The sequence below is a fragment of the Choloepus didactylus genome (genome assembly GCF_015220235.1).
Source record: "Choloepus didactylus isolate mChoDid1 chromosome 23 unlocalized genomic scaffold, mChoDid1.pri SUPER_23_unloc1, whole genome shotgun sequence".
NCBI lineage: Eukaryota > Metazoa > Chordata > Mammalia > Pilosa > Megalonychidae > Choloepus > Choloepus didactylus.
This window is the reverse complement of record NW_023637590.1, coordinates 2337975-2352646: the sequence shown is the minus strand read 5'-3', so window position 1 is coordinate 2352646 and position 14672 is coordinate 2337975. Positions and strand designations below refer to the sequence as shown.

At 58.6% G+C, this 14672-nt stretch overlaps 2 protein-coding genes across 2 annotated transcripts; one reads left to right on the top strand and one right to left on the bottom strand.

The window, feature by feature from the left end:
• Window positions 1-595: 595 nt before the first annotated feature.
• Window positions 596-3093, bottom strand: YDJC (YdjC chitooligosaccharide deacetylase homolog). Its single transcript, XM_037823618.1, is given in 6 exon segments — window positions 596-1894; window positions 1987-2164; window positions 2319-2418; window positions 2586-2693; window positions 2695-2752; window positions 2863-3093. Coding segments are annotated over 6 exon segments (960 nt in total). The 5' UTR covers window positions 3027-3093; the 3' UTR covers window positions 596-1542.
• A 1751-nt stretch (window positions 3094-4844) lies between these two features.
• CCDC116 (coiled-coil domain containing 116) lies at window positions 4845-8962 on the top strand. Its single transcript, XM_037823468.1, has 5 exons — window positions 4845-5041; window positions 5167-5311; window positions 5826-6350; window positions 6478-7113; window positions 8161-8962. Exons 1-5 carry the CDS (start codon window positions 4845-4847, stop codon window positions 8902-8904), a joined length of 2247 nt encoding a protein of 748 aa, XP_037679396.1. The 3' UTR covers window positions 8905-8962.
• Window positions 8963-14672: the final 5710 nt, after the last annotated feature.

The following is a 14672-nucleotide window of genomic DNA, read 5'->3' as shown; positions in this document are numbered from 1 at the left end:
TCTGGCCTCCCTGGCCTTCCTTACTCCACTATTAATGGTTCAGCTCAAAATATGTGCCTGCTTCGTCTCTTGTGCCTGTGCGCACCGCAGCCTGGCTCTGTCACCCTCCTGTGCCCTGAAGCGCCTCTGTCAAGGGCCTTAGGACATCCTTGTGGCCAAATCCATGGGCAGACAGGCTGGCTGTGTTCCTGCTTGCTTCATTTGGTAGCACCTCCATGCTCCACCCAGGGAGGTGCAGGGAGCAGTCTCCCCTCGCCACGCCCTGCATGCCCGGTCAGGGGCAGCACAACCCAGGCAGGAGTGGGGCTCAAGGGTGGTCCCCCAACCCCAGCACCCCACAGGGGCCCTCCTTGAGGCCCAGGAAAGGGAAGTCGCTTCTCTGGAAAGCGTTGGGTAAGGAAGAGTTCCCTCTTCAGCTCGACGCTTTGCTGGACTTTCCAGTTGCCACCGAGTGTTACCAGACTGTGTCCCTTGCAGGCCCCCCGTGTCCTGGCTCCCCGCTCTGGCGAGCTGCAGAGCTGGCCTGAGGACTAGATGGGGAACTAACGGCCAAGGAGTTTTGCCCGGGCCACCATGTGCAGCACGTTTGGCCTAAAAAAAAACACCCCCAGTCTAGCCACGGCCCCTCTCTCCATCTCTAAGGTGGTCCCCCAGGTCTGGCTCATTCACAGCCAACCTGGCCCCACCCCCAGCCCCCCAGGAGGAGAAAAGGGGCTGGAAGAGCCAGGGTCAAGGGTGGGGTGCCTGGGGCAGGAGAGCACTCTTGGCACCCTAAGAGGGGGTGACAGTGCCTGCCTCACAGGCAGTTTTACGGGAAATTAAAGGAGACAAGGAGCAAGACCAGGTGGTGCCCAGTACCTCCCCATCCTCCAGAGCAGAGCCAAAGTCTTGGTGCTCTGGAGAATCCCCTGCCCCGTCTGCTCCTGCAGCCCGGGGACCCCAGTACAGTGGACACCCACACATCACCAGGTCCAATTACCATGGAAGGCAGCCCTCTCCTAGGAAAATATTAAACACACTCGTATGAGCTTAGAGTGTCTGCTCAGATCATCCCCTAGGATGGCAGAGGGCTGCCTACTTAGCAGGAGTGATTTCCTTTTTAATCGAAAACTGAGTCGTGTAACATGCCTCCCAAAAGGCAGCGGGTTGATTGAGACAAACCAGGGATCTGCTTTGCTTCGCTTTTCTAGAATATTGACTTGGTTTGGGGCAGGTTCTGTGTTCTTGTTTCTTGGACAAGTTTATAAACTTGGAAGTCACAGGTGATCTTTTATTAACAGCCACCGCTCCCCATCACCCTTAAGTCACTGCAATGTTTACACAGTAACTTTAAGGGGCACCAAACTCTGGGTAGGCCCCACCTGCAGCCAGAAGGAGCTGCAGAATTTGTGGGGGACACTCTGGGCCATGAGGGTGCAGCCTCCGACCCTGGAGGTGCCAGTCCTCGCTCCAGGCTCTGCTTTCAGGCTGCCCCGTTGCCCGTTTCCCTGGCAGGCCCTGCTTCCCAACCGAGGAACCTGCATGCGGGGCTGCCCAGCGGGGTCAAGGCGGGGAGCTCTCCAGGGGCAAAGGGGCCCACTCCTCGGGCCTCTTGATGGCCAGCTCGTCGAGGGCGCAGAGCTGCACGCCGTCCTGGGCCAGCCGCGCCCGCAGCGTGGGCGCCGTGAGGACGCGCAGCTCGTGCAGCCGCTCCCAGGAGCAGGAGAAGGCATCGGGGCCCTCGCCGCAGCCCCCGGCCGGCGGCTCGCTGGGGTAGCCAGGGTGCGCCATCAGCTCGGCCGTCAGCGCGTGGCCCAAGGGGACGCCCTCCAGGGCCCGCGCCAGCGCCCTGGACACGCGGCGCGGGGACATGTGGCGGCCGCAGGTGCTCAGGCCCACGAAGGCGTCGGTCCACCTGCGGGCGGGGACGTGGTCAGCGACCCGATGGGCCCGATTGCCGGAGAGGGCGGGGCCTGATCGCCGGCCCGGGACCCGGGGGGCGCTCACCGCAGGCCGTGGCGGGAGAAGGGGCCCACGGCGGCCCGGGCGTCGCGCTCCACGGAGCAGGCGAAGGCGCGCGCCGCGGCCTCCAGCCACGCGCAGCCCCCCACGCCGCGCTCCAGCGGCAGCCGCGTGAAGCTCACCCCGGAGGCCTGCAGCGTCTCGGCGAACACCTGGCACACACCTGCGGGCGGGGCGGGGTCAGGCCAGGCCCCGCCCCCTACGCACACCTGTGCGCACATGCACCCCCGCCCCCACCGCCTAGGAGGGGGCCCCCTCCTCCGCCTGGGAGCGGGTCCCCCAGTCCCCTGGCCCCGGGCGCACTGCACCCCGTTTACCTGGGAGCACGTGCACGTGCTGGTGCCCGTCCACGTGGGTGGGCTTCCGGCCCATCAGCTCTCGGAAGCGGCTCAGCTGCGCCTCCAGCTCTTCCCGCACCTGGAGGGGGAAGGCAGCCTCCTGAGGCGCTCTGGGTGGGATGGGGTTGTCACCCGGACGGAACCCTCCGCGGGGCCTTGCCTCCGCCCCCGCCCTTGCTGAATCAAGATGCCCACCGCTCCCCAGGGGTTCCCCGCGAGCATCCCCCCGCAGCCCCGCCTCCGCACCTGGGCCATGGCTACAACTCCGGCCGCCACCGCCTCCCGGAACCCCATCTTGCCGAGGAAGAAGCCCTCGGGGCTGAGCAGCGACGACGCGCCCGGGGCGAGCGTGACCACCACAGGGGCGGCCCTCCGACAGGTTGGCGTGGAGGACCCGTGGGAATGCACGCTGCCTGCGGGGGAGCGCGGGCGCGAGCACCGGCATCCCCCGCGGGGCCACCCCCCCCACCCCGGCCCGGTCCCCAAGGGGATCGCCCCCCTCACCCCGACACGCACCCCTCACCTGCGGGCCAGCTCGGCCGCGCTCTCCGCGGTGGCGCCGTTGACCAGCAGGGACACGCTGGTCACGGTCCCGGCCAGGAAGGCCTCCACGATGCCCTCATCGCGCCGCGGGCAGTAGCCAAAGTCATCGGCGGTGACCACCAGCCGCACGCGCGCGCCAGCCATGGCCTCCGTCACCCTCCCGCCGCCCCGCCGGTCCCGAGGGGGAGTGGGCCGCGCCGTCCAGCCCCGGGGCCCCCGCCTCCGACGCACACGCCCGCCCCCGGTCCCCCGATCCCCGCCGCGTCGGCGCCTTTGTCCTCGCCCCCTGGCGGCCCCGCCGGGGCTCTGCAGCCACCGCGCCCGCCCCGAGTCTCCTGCAACGCCGAGCGCTCCCTGGCTGCAAGCGCCATCAATTTGAAACAATCTAGAGAAAACAATGCGCCCTGCCTTCCCAGGCATCATCACTGTTAACTTTCTGGGTGGTGTCCTTCCAGTATGTTCCATGAGCAAATACTCTTCCTCCACGCAATGGATCTTCTGTTGTTTTGAGAGGATGATGATGCTTTCTCCATCTTGTGACATAGTCAGAGCTTTGCCAGTGACTAAGAAACTTTTCGTGTTTTTAGTAGCCATTCATATTTCTTTTTCAAATTGCCATTTGCAAAAGCTCTAAGTAATAAGAAACTGGGCCTTTTCTGTAAAATGTGTGATTTTGCTCAGTATGACAATGGCTTTTCACTTTTGTTTATTATGTGTTTTGGGGGATTGAAAAATAAAAAGGTGAAGGAAACCCTGAAGATTAAGGGCTTGGTTTAAGAAAGCCCTGTTTCCGTCTCTGGAGCTCTGTGCCAGGCTGTGGTTTTACATATGTAACCTCAGTTTTCCTCTAGGGCCCAGAAAGGCTTTCCTTAGCCATGACTAAAAATAGTCACTGTGGCTGACCGTCAGTTTTTTCATTGTGATGTAACCACACTGATAATCCGTATGGCAGGTACGGCCTTAGTGTCCAGTCTGTGAAAGCTGTGATGTCATCATTCCTGTCTTACAGAAGAGGAGACAGAAGGTCAGAGAGGACCAGTGTTTTGCCCAAGGTGACCCTGCCAGGAGCGGTGGGACTGGGGACTGGCCTGGGGACTCTGGGGCAGAGCAGGCAGAAGGACAAATGATACCCACATGGGGCGTTGGCAGAGCCCTTCACCCGGGTCCTGGCTCGGGGACCTGCGTTCCGAAAGCTCACCCTGACATTGGGGATTGGGGGTTGAGGGTAGTCGCCTCAGTTCCGGCCCCGGTGGAGCGCCATCTGGTGGACACATAAGGACCAACCCCGAGTGGCCGAAGCGGGGATGGGGTTGGCGGTGAATCCCCGTTGGGGCTGGGGGGCCCTCCGGGAAGGCTCCTCGGAGGAGGTAACACCCGAGCGGGGTACGGCCTGCCGAGGAGGGGAAAGCAGAGGAGGTAGAGATGTCCGGGGCTCCTAGGGGAGCCGGGTGTGTTGTATAAAATATTTAACCCCCACCCTGCCGACGTGGGAGGCGCTGAACCCCACTTTCACACGAGGCTGCACCCAGCAGATCCAGGCATGGAGCGGGGTGTGCGATTTAGAGCAGGGGCTCTTCCCACCGCGCTCCGGGGGGCCTGCGGGAGGGGACAGGGCTCACAGCGACCCTGGGCGTGGACAGGAGGCCCAAGGAGGAGGCGGAGCCCCAGGTCTGGGGGAGCTCCCGGGGCTGCGAGGAGAGCCTCACACCCGCAGCCCGCGCGCACCCCGGACTCTGCGCGAGTGTGGGCGGGGCCCAGTCAGACGCTCTGGGGGAGGAGTCCGGGTGGGTCCCGCCCCCAGCCATTGTGCCGAGGGGGGAGTGGCCCGCTGTGAGCCAATCAGGGGTTGGAATGCAAATGAGCCGGCGGGGCGGCGGGGGGCGGTGCCCGCCGCATTGTGTCGCGGGGCCTTGACCGCGCGCAGACGGCGCGAACCGCGCAGAGGGTGAGCCGGGGCGGCCCATGCGCGGTGGGCGGCGAGGGGGGCGGGCCGGGACCCCCAGACCCAGGCCCCAGAACCCAGGCCCAGACCAGGCCCGGACCCAGGCCCAAGCGATGGCCGGAGCCCCGCCTGGGACCCAGCCTCCAGGGGACCCAGCCCCGACGGCTCTGGACGCGCACAGGCCGCAGGCGCTCCGGGGCCAGGAGACGCGGGATGCGTGAAGGCCTCGGGGTGCGGGGGAGCGGGGGGGCCCGCGGATCCCGGGACCGCTGGCCGGCGGAAAGGACGGACGGACGGACGTCGGGGTGGGCCCTCACGCCGCCTTCTCCCCTCCTGGCGCAGAGAGGAGGCGGCGGGTGAGCGGCAGAACCCTAGAAAGCCCAGGCGGGGCGGCGGGGCCTGCCCCCATGCACCACTGGCCAGGTGTCGCCACCACTCGGGATACTTGGCTGATGACGAGGCTGGCCACACCGCGCACATGGCCCGGGTGAGTGTGTGTGGCAGGGCCTCAACCTGGGGGACCCCCCTGTGAGCCCCCCACCTGCCCTCGGGCTACACCCCAGACCCCTGCACCCCCTTCACATTTCCTGTGGACCTCCTCATCCCCGTGGAAACTCCTCTGATGGCTAGTAACCTTCAGTCTCAGGCTGGTGTCCCCCGGACCTCCAGTGACCCAGGAGGGGAGTAGACTGGGACCCCAGAACGGGCACCTGGAGACTACTTAGGTCATAGAAGCAGCCCTGGGCTTTGGGGTTCCCTGGCCAGGTTTTGGCATATAGAGCATAAGGTGTCAGGGTGTCTTCACGGTGACCCATTTTGCAGACGAGGAAATTGCACCTCCAGTGGGACCAACTTGTCCCAACCAAACCCAGGGCTGCCTGATTCCAAAATGCAGCTCCCTTGTGTGCACCCCGCCCAGCTTCCCTGGCCCTCGGGGGTTCCCAGGGACCCCCTATGGTGCATCCCTGCCGACTGTGACATGCCTGTCTGCTCAGGTGCAGCCACCCAAAAAGCCACTGTTCCCGGAAATGGGGCCGGCCTCCAAGCGGGGCTACGTGCCCCACCCACCGCTGCTGGACAGTCCAGGGGGCAACCCCCGTCGCCACCGCCCGCGGGGCCCCCAGCCCTTTGGCAACTTCCTGGATTTCCTGACCGAGGGCCAGGTGTTGGACAGCCTGCAGACGGTGGTGGAGGAGGCCACCGAGCGCGTGGCCGCCATGAAGACGAAAGGCGGGGTGCCCCTGGTGGAGGTGCAGGACCCGGTGGAGGAGCCGAGCCGGCAGCGGGCCCGGGTGCGCCCCAGCCTCAGTACGGTGCACCGGCACTGTGTCCGGCCAGGCCTCTGCACCGGGCACCCCAACAACTACCCGTCCCGCTCCAGCTCGGCGTCTGACTGTCGAAGCAGCCTCTCCGCCGGCTGCCCAGGAGACCTGGGTGCCCGCGGCTCTGGCCCGCTGCCACCCATGAGGGACCGGCTCCTGCTGGAGAAGAACCTCAAGCGGCTGCTGAAGCTGGAGAGAAAAGGGGTAAGGTCTGGGGCCACAGCCCCAGGGTGGGAGGCAGAGACCCCCCAGCCCAGAATCCGGGGCCAGGCCTGGCTTTGTTGCCAGCTGCTGGGCATCTCCCAGAAGCCCCCTTGCCCTCTCTCCACAGAAAGGTCTCAGCCAGTCCTACTCACAGAGAGGCTCCCTGCCCTGGGACTCACTGGGCAGCCCGGCTAGCGGCCAGTGGACCCCGGAGCAGCCCCTGTCCTGGTTCTCGGGGCTGCTGGGCTCCAGCTCGGGCTCGCCCGAGGCGTCAGAGCTGGGCCCTACTGAGCGTGAGCTCATCTTCCTCAAGCGTGAGCTCAACAAGGAGATGCAGTCGTGGCTGAGCCGCCCGGAGCTCTTCGCCTTGCCCGGCTACTGCGCCCTCCGCGAGCCACATCTCACGCTGGACTTCTTGGCCAAGCACCGTCTCTTCCCCACCCTGCAGCAGGTGGTCAGCCAGGCTGTGGGCAAGCTCAGCGCCGCCCGCCGCCGCGACGGCTGTCCCCTCTTCCCAATGGCCACCGCCACCGCCGCCGCCACCACTGCGGTGGACGCGGATCCACTGCCCGACCCAGAGCTCCTCGACTGCCCACCCAAGAGGAACCCTGCCCGGGAAGAGCCTTACGAGCCGCTCCCCACCACGACCTCCAGCCCCAAGACAGCTGAGAGAAGGAGCACCAAGACAAAAGGACGGGGCAAATTCAAGGAAGGGGGCTCCACTATAGCGGACACCCAGGTGGCTACCAGATTCAGGCTGAAGGTGATACCCACAGAAGACTCCAAAGGTCCCGGGCCCTCACCGCCACCCCCTGTGCAGGAGGCATCTGACCCAGAGTTCCGTAGTCAGAACCCCACCCTGCCCACCTCCGCATCCCCGAACCGTAACCAGACGGCCCAGCCCTGGCGCAGCCTGCACCTCACGCTGCCCGGCCCTGGGGTCGTGGTGGACCTGCCTGCCGGCCAGGCCCAGCTCTCCTCCCCAGTCGAGCCTGCATTTGCCTCCCCCTACTTCTTCTCCTCACACCTCCTCCCCATGCGCTCCCCATCTGACACCCTGAGGTGCCCGGAAGTGATCTCCGTGGGGGCGGGGCGGGGGGGCTCGGGGACGGATCTCTAGGTGGGGATTGGCTCCCTCATGTGCCACTCCTGGCCTGGCAGCTGTCATCACCAGGTTTCTTTCCCCACCCTGTGGAAACCTCCTGGGCAAGGGGGGACCGGGGATCTTGGCCTAATAGATGAATAAAGGCTGTTTTTTATTCTGGGTATTTTTATACATATATATATATATTTGTATGTGGATCTCGGGAGGTCCTCCCACAGGTGCTGTCCCTCGTGGACCACAGAATTATCTCAGAGAGGGGCCCCCTCCAATAAAGCCCTCTATGCTGGGGAGGGGAGGTTGCCCAGGAAGGGGACTTAGGAGACGGAGGCTCTGCCCTGATAGGTCCTCAAAACAGGCCCCCCTGCCCACCACCCATCAAGGCCCAAGCACACTTCTCTGCACCTGGGCCTTGGGTGGAAACTTCTGGAAGCTCAGGGGAACCTGGGTTGCTGAGGCTCATGTTTGGCGGTGTGGTGGGTGTGACGACGTGGGGAGTGTGAGGGTCAGCCGAGGTGCCCAATGTGTGCCTGACGGCTGAGCGTGACGGCAAGGCCACGCCACGAGTGTGCTAGGGTGGCGTGTGTGCAGGGAACGGGGGAGCCGAGTGGTTGACGGTGGTGGGTGCTCCAGGGCTTTGAGGGCCCTCACCAGGCGGCAGGAGTGGGAATGACGTGTTTCCTTTCTGCCCCCCCGGCTGCCGTCCAGAGCCCCCATTTCAGGTTCCTGAGGAAGAAGCAACTGCCCTCCATCTCATCCAAGTCGGAGGCGTCCCACCCCTCTGACCCCTGGTACAAGGAGCTGGTCGACTATCTGATCGAGCAGGCCGTCTCCCTGCTCATCTACAAGTACAAGTTCGAGAAGAACCTCTCCAGGCAGCTCGGCTTCATCTCCTTCCCTGTCACCGAAGCGCTCATGGACCTCCTCCTGGGCTTCAAGAAGGTGAAGGGCTCCCATATCAGCCTGTCCTCGCAGATCGACTGGACCTGCCTGCTGCGCAAGCTGGAGGAGGCCGAGTGGGCCCGGCGCAACTCTCAGCAACACGGCTTGCAGCGCAGCACGGAGCCCACCTCCTTGCTGCCTGAGCCGACCACCGAAACTGACCGGGACGAGGCCACGGAGACCAACATTACCGTCGATCCAGAGTCACCTGACCAGCAGCTGCTGGCCCTCCAGGAGCCCACGGATGGTGGGGAGGAGGAGGACAACAGCTACGATAAGGAGCGTGTGGGCTCAGTGGACCCCAAGCTCTCCGTGACCTCGAGCACCAGCCTTGGCTCCATTCCCCACAAGTCCAAGGAAGCGGCGAACATCCAGGATACCGAGACCAGTGACAACCTCGAGGACAGTTACTCCTTGGGGGATGAGGGCACATCCCAAGGGCTCCCTGAGGCCACGGTGGAGTCCGTGTCCATGGCCTCCACAGAAGTGGGTCACGGGGAGCCCCCCTGACGTCCCTGTGAGCCGCACCCAGCACTCGATGCCCTGCTCCTCCTCCTGCTCCGTCAGAGCTGCTGCCCACCCCATCTGGCACCCAGCCCTGAGCAAGGGTCAGAAGGAGCCGGAAGGCCCAAGAGAAGCTTTGCTGAGTCTCAGGAGAGCCAACAGGAGAAATAAAACTTGTGTTTATGGAGCACAGTCTTCTTGTCCTGAGATCGCAGCCTCTGTTTCCAATCCCTCCATACCTGCCCCTGGGCTCCCTGACAGCTGGCCGGGCTCTGGCCTTCCTGAGTGCCTGACCCAGATTTACCAACTTCTAACATTTCCCCACATTCACTATGTCACTCTATCTTTCTATCTCTATCATTCTATCTATGTCTATTTCTGTATTATCTAAACATTTTCGAGTAGGTTGCAGACATCATGATCCTTGACTACTTAATCCTGCTATGTGCACTTTCTACAAACAAGGATATTCCCTTATGTAATTATCTTAAGTGCAGTTATCAAGTTCAAGAAATTTGACATTGATATAAATCTTGCGGTCTATATTCCATCCTTTTCTATTGTCCCAATAATGTCCTTTCAGGCATTTTCTCCATTATTAGATCCCATCCAGGATCATGGATTGCATTTAATGCCATGCTGTTTTTTGCCCTCTGGGCTGCGTGGCTCTTCCCTCTAGACTCATCCTCCTGGCTCTCGGTCCCCACTGGCGTGGGATGCTGTGCCGTGGGGGGTTTGCTTCTGGGTCTCTTCTCCTGCCAGGATCAGCTCCCTCCTCCCCCTGTCTAAATTTTTGTCAAATATACCATAAAATTTGCCACTTTATTTTTTTTTTTTTTTTGTTAAAGTAGTCACAGGTTATAGAAAAAGCATGCAGAAAACACCAGGTTCCCAGCTACTCCCCGACACACACAGCTTTCCCTAGTATTAACACATTGCATTAGTGTGGTGCCTTTGTTACAACTGATGAAAGAATATTATATTGTACTTTATAATTATAGTCTATAGTTTATATTAGGATCACTGTACTGCAATCCTGTGTTTTTCAAATCTAGTGACATATATACAACCTAAAATTTCAGCCTTTTAACCACATTCAAATATATAATTCAGTGCTGCTAATTACATCCATGCTGCCATGTTACCATCACTGATATCAATTACCAAAACTTCTCCATCTCCCCAAAGAGAAGCTCTGTACCCATTAAACATTAACTCGCCATTCTCCCTCCCCAAGTCCCCTGCTAACCTGTTACATACCTTCTTTCTCAGTGAATTTGCCTATTCTAGATATTTCCCATAAGGGGAATCATAACGATATTTGTCCGGCTTGTTTTGGAACATGGTGTCACAGCTCCTCCATGTTGCACGATGTATCAGAACTTCGTCCCTCTTGACGCCTGAGTGCTATTCCATCGAACGGACGGACCATGTTTCGTTTATTCATTCATCTGTTGGTGGACGCTGGAGAGGTCCCAACCTTTGATGGAGAAACCAGGCTTCCACCCTCTTGATGCTCCTTTGGCTCCCCTTCTTTTTATGTCCCAGCTCCCTCCCAAGAATCTGGCATTTCCATGCACCCCATCAGGCTGTGGATTGGCTGCCTGACACACAAGGCTGACTTGCGGCCCGAGTGACCACATACAGGCCTGGAAGGGTGGACAGTTCTCTAGAAGTCCCTTAGGGCTCAGCCAGGGCTGTGACTGATGACTGTTGTCTCCGAGGCTCCGTGGGGCTGCTCGCCATCCCCGGACACCAGCTCCCGTCTCCCCTCTGCCTTCCTAAGGCAGTCTGCTTGCCTGCCCCTCTGGCAGGGCCTCAGGGGTGTCTACCCATGGCGATATCCTCTTCTGCCTTCCCTGTTTGAGCTGCCAATAGCAGGGAGCTGGGCTCCCTCCCACCTCCCTCTGGAGCCCCATCCCCGGTGCAGGGAGGCCAGGCCTGCTCAAGCCAAGCCTGACCACACTCGGTGGCCCAGGCGTGAGGGCACGGCCACCACAAAGCTCCCTCCTGAGCTGGGTGGCGAGGCCCCTTTGGCACCGTGCCCATGGTGGGCAATTTGGGGAGGAGGACTTTCTCGGCCATCGATCCTATGGTGCCTGGGTCAGGGACTCATGATTTCCCTGGAGCCCTTGTGGCAAGGATCTTTTCCTTGTAACATACACACAGCTCAAAATTTCCCATTTGAACCATTCTCACATATGCAATTCAGTAGCATTAATAATATTCCCATTATTGTGCCACTGTCACCAATATCCATTACCCCAACTTTCCCGTCACCTCAAAAATAGAATCTGCACCCATCGAGCAATAACTCTTCCTTCCCTCTCTCCACCCTGGTGGGTAACCTGTAACCTATACTACCTGTTTCTATGAAACTCACATCTTCAAGGTATTTCCTATAAGTGAGATCTTGGTTGTTTTGTCTCTGGCTGCACAGACACTGTTTGTTGGTCCAAGTGGATCCCTTTTCCAAGCTCAGCTGGGCAGATTCTGTTCTTGGACACTGCAGAAAGGATAGATTGGGAGATTCTGTTTGGTTTGCATTGATCACCAGAGACAAACTTGAATGGCGGAGAGCAGCCACCTTCCCACACCTGCCCAGAGAGGTGGAGAAATTCTTGTCAGCAGAAAACAGCCAAGAGCCAGAGCTCAGGGAGAGAGAGAACAGCTGACCCAAATCCTGCAGCTTCTCAGTTCCCATTGCCAATTCCTTGAAGGAGAAGAGAATGGATTCCCAACCCTAAGAAGTACACTCCTAGGGAATATCCCAGGGGTGGATACAGCCTCTTTGAAAACCACCGATCGACTGTGCTAGAGACAACTCTCCTTAGCTCCTGTTGCAACAGCTATCTAGTGACGTGTAACAAACAGTTCCAAAAATGTAAGTGGCTTCCAATGAAACAATTTATTATTTGGTGTGATTCTGAGGACTCACAGGTTCTCTGGGCAGTGGTGTAGGCTGAGGTCACTGGTGTGGCTGGTGGGAGCTGAGCTGAGGCTGAGGGAGAACATTCCAGATGGCCCCTCACCCTCCAGGGTTCCTCTCACGTGGCCTCTTGCCATTCCGCAGTCTAGCCTGCACTTCTGTACAGCATGGCGGTGGGCTAATGGTCAAAGCCAGTCGTGATGACTCCCCAGATTCAAAGGGAGGGGAAGTGGACTCCATCTCTGGACACTAGCCTCCCCACTCCTCCAGCTGATTGCACCATTTGTAGCCCCTGGACCCAAGTTGAGTTGATCAGACTCTTTCTTGATAATTAGAACCCAAAGTCAAAGAAACTGTGGCCAAAAGTGAAGGGCAGTGGACCTGCCAGGATCAGCCCTGAGCACCTGTGCCTTGGGTGAGCCAGTGAAGGTGGGCTTCGGGGGGGGGGATGCACGAGCAAGAAAGAGGTATTAGAAGCCACGAGGCCCCAGGAAAGTCAAGGCTGAGCCACACTGGCTTCTCCCACTTGGGTTCGGGGCTCTCAGCTCTGCTTAGAATCCTGTCTTTGTCTGTCACAGACAATGTCAGTGTCCTCTGGTCCTAAGTGCAATGGGAAGCTGTCGGTGGCTTTTGGCAGAGGACTGGTGTGATCTGATTTCCACTTTGAAAGCATCACCTCTTTCCTGGGTGCAAGATGCAGGGGGAGGGTCAGAGTGGCAGAAGCCAGGAAGCATCCTGCCAGCACATTCCAAAAAACTGACCGTCACATCCCATGAGATACAGATGGCCAAGTGTCTGCTGCTGCCCGGCAAGCTGGCCAAGCGTGCTGTGTTGGAGAGTACCAAAGCAGTCACCAGGCACACCAGCTTGAAGGGCATGCAAGAGATGCCCGGGTTTGGGGCCAGAACAGCTGGGGAGTGGAGGACTTAATGAACAAGAACCAGAAGACTGGGGGGTGGAGGATACGAAGAATTCTGGGTCCCAATGAACTGTAGCAGGACTCATCCCAGAAGGGGAAACGGGGAAAGATCCAGCCCCAAACCACCCCTCAGTGGGGCTGGTTGTGATTCTGAAGAAAGAGTGCACTGGTTTGGATGTATTACGTCCCCCAAAATGCCATGTTTTTTGATGCAATCTTGTGTGGGCAGAAATATTAGTGTTGATTAGGTTGGAACCTATTGATTGTTTCCATGGAGATGTCATTCAATCAACTGTGGGAAAGATCTTTGATTGGATAATTTCCACGGAGGTTGTGCCGGTTTGAATGTATTGTGTCCCCCACATGCCATTATCTTTGTGGTCTTGTGGGGCAGACGTTTTGATGCTGGTTAGACTTGCTTGGAATGTGCCCCACCCAGCTGTGGGTGATGATTTTGATGAGATGTTCCCATGGAGGTGTGGCCCCGCCCATTCAGGGTGGGCCTTGATTGGTGGAGCCATATAAATGAGCTGACTCAGAGAGAGGGAACGGAGTGCAGCTGCGAGTGATGTTTTGAAGAGGAGCAAGCTTGCTAGAGAGGAACGTCCTGGGAGAAAGCCATTTTGAGGCCAGAGCTTTGGAGCAGATGCCAGCTGCCTTCCTAGCTAGCAGAGGTTTTCCGGACGCCATTGGCCATCCTCCGGTGAAGGTACCCGATTGCTGATGTGTTACCTTGGACACTTTGTGGCCTTAAGACTGTAACTGTGTAGCGAAATAAACCCCCATTTTATAAAAGCTTATCCATCTCTGGTGTTTTGCATTCTGCAGCATTAGCAAACTAGGACAGAGGTGTTACCCCACCCATTTGGGGTGGGTCTTAATTAAATCACTGGAGCCATATAAAAGAGCTGACAAACAGAAGGAGCTCACTGCTGCAGCTTAGAGAGACATTTTGAGGATGGCCATTGAAAGCTGATGCAGACATTTTGGAGAACACCATTTTGAAATGCAACCTGGGATCAGCAGACGCCAGCCACGTGCCTTCCCAGCTAACTGAGGTTTTCCAGATGCCAGTGGCCTTTCTCCAGCGAAGGTACCCGATTGTTGATGCCTTACGTTGGACACTTAATGGCCTTAAGACTGTAACTTTGAAACCAAATAAACCCCCTTTATGTAAGCCAATCCATTTCTGGTGTTTTGCAAAATGGCAGCATTAGCAAACCAGAACAGAGGCACAGAACATGGGGTGATCAGCCTTTCAGCCTTTATGAGGGGATTTTACTTACCGAGAGCTACAGGTACCTTGCGATGGACGATGAGATGACACTTGAGTGTGTCTGTGCCCACGGCATCAGCTCTACAGCTTATATATGGTTGAGAAACAGAGATGGCTAAGTGAGCACATCTTGGGAAAACACTTTGGTATGTGCTCTTTTCTCAAAACAAGATGTGTTCGGGGGGGGGACAAAATTAATGCATATTGGTGGGCTTCTGGGGTGTCTGAGGAGTGCAGGGGCGAAGTCGACTCTTGATCAGGTAGGAGGTGCTCTGTGTACCACACAACATGTTGATTTTGAGATGCCTATAAAGGAGATGTCCGTTGCTTCCAAGATCAAACTCAAGCCTCTCTCCCAGTCCTGTACCAGAGGCCCCTCAAGTGTGGGATCTGCCAAATCCTTTAGCCAAATAGACACCCTAAATGCAGAAAACATCAAGATGCCCTATCCCGTAGGTAATTCAAAATAAAAACAATATTAAACACGAAAAATACCAAACTAACTGGTTGCTAGAGTTCAAGTGGTTTTCTCCTGGATTTTTCCAAATGCAAAATTCTGGATAATTTCATTATATGTGAATTTTTCTCCCTGCAACAGGTAATGCAGCCCAGAGCCGATTCCCCTGTGGTCCCCAGCACAGGGCCTGGAG

Bases quoted from the DNA above. Each gene is read 5' to 3' on its own strand.
- CCDC116 (XM_037823468.1), top strand. From the start codon at position 4,845: ATGCGCGGTGGGCGGCGAGGGGGGCGGGCCGGGACCCCCAGACCCAGG. The intron at 5,042-5,166 runs GTGAAGGCCTCG...CTCCTGGCGCAG, and splicing joins GGCCAGGAGACGCGGGATGC to AGAGGAGGCGGCGGGTGAGC. The intron at 7,114-8,160 runs GTGATACCCACA...GCTGCCGTCCAG, and splicing joins CTACCAGATTCAGGCTGAAG to AGCCCCCATTTCAGGTTCCT.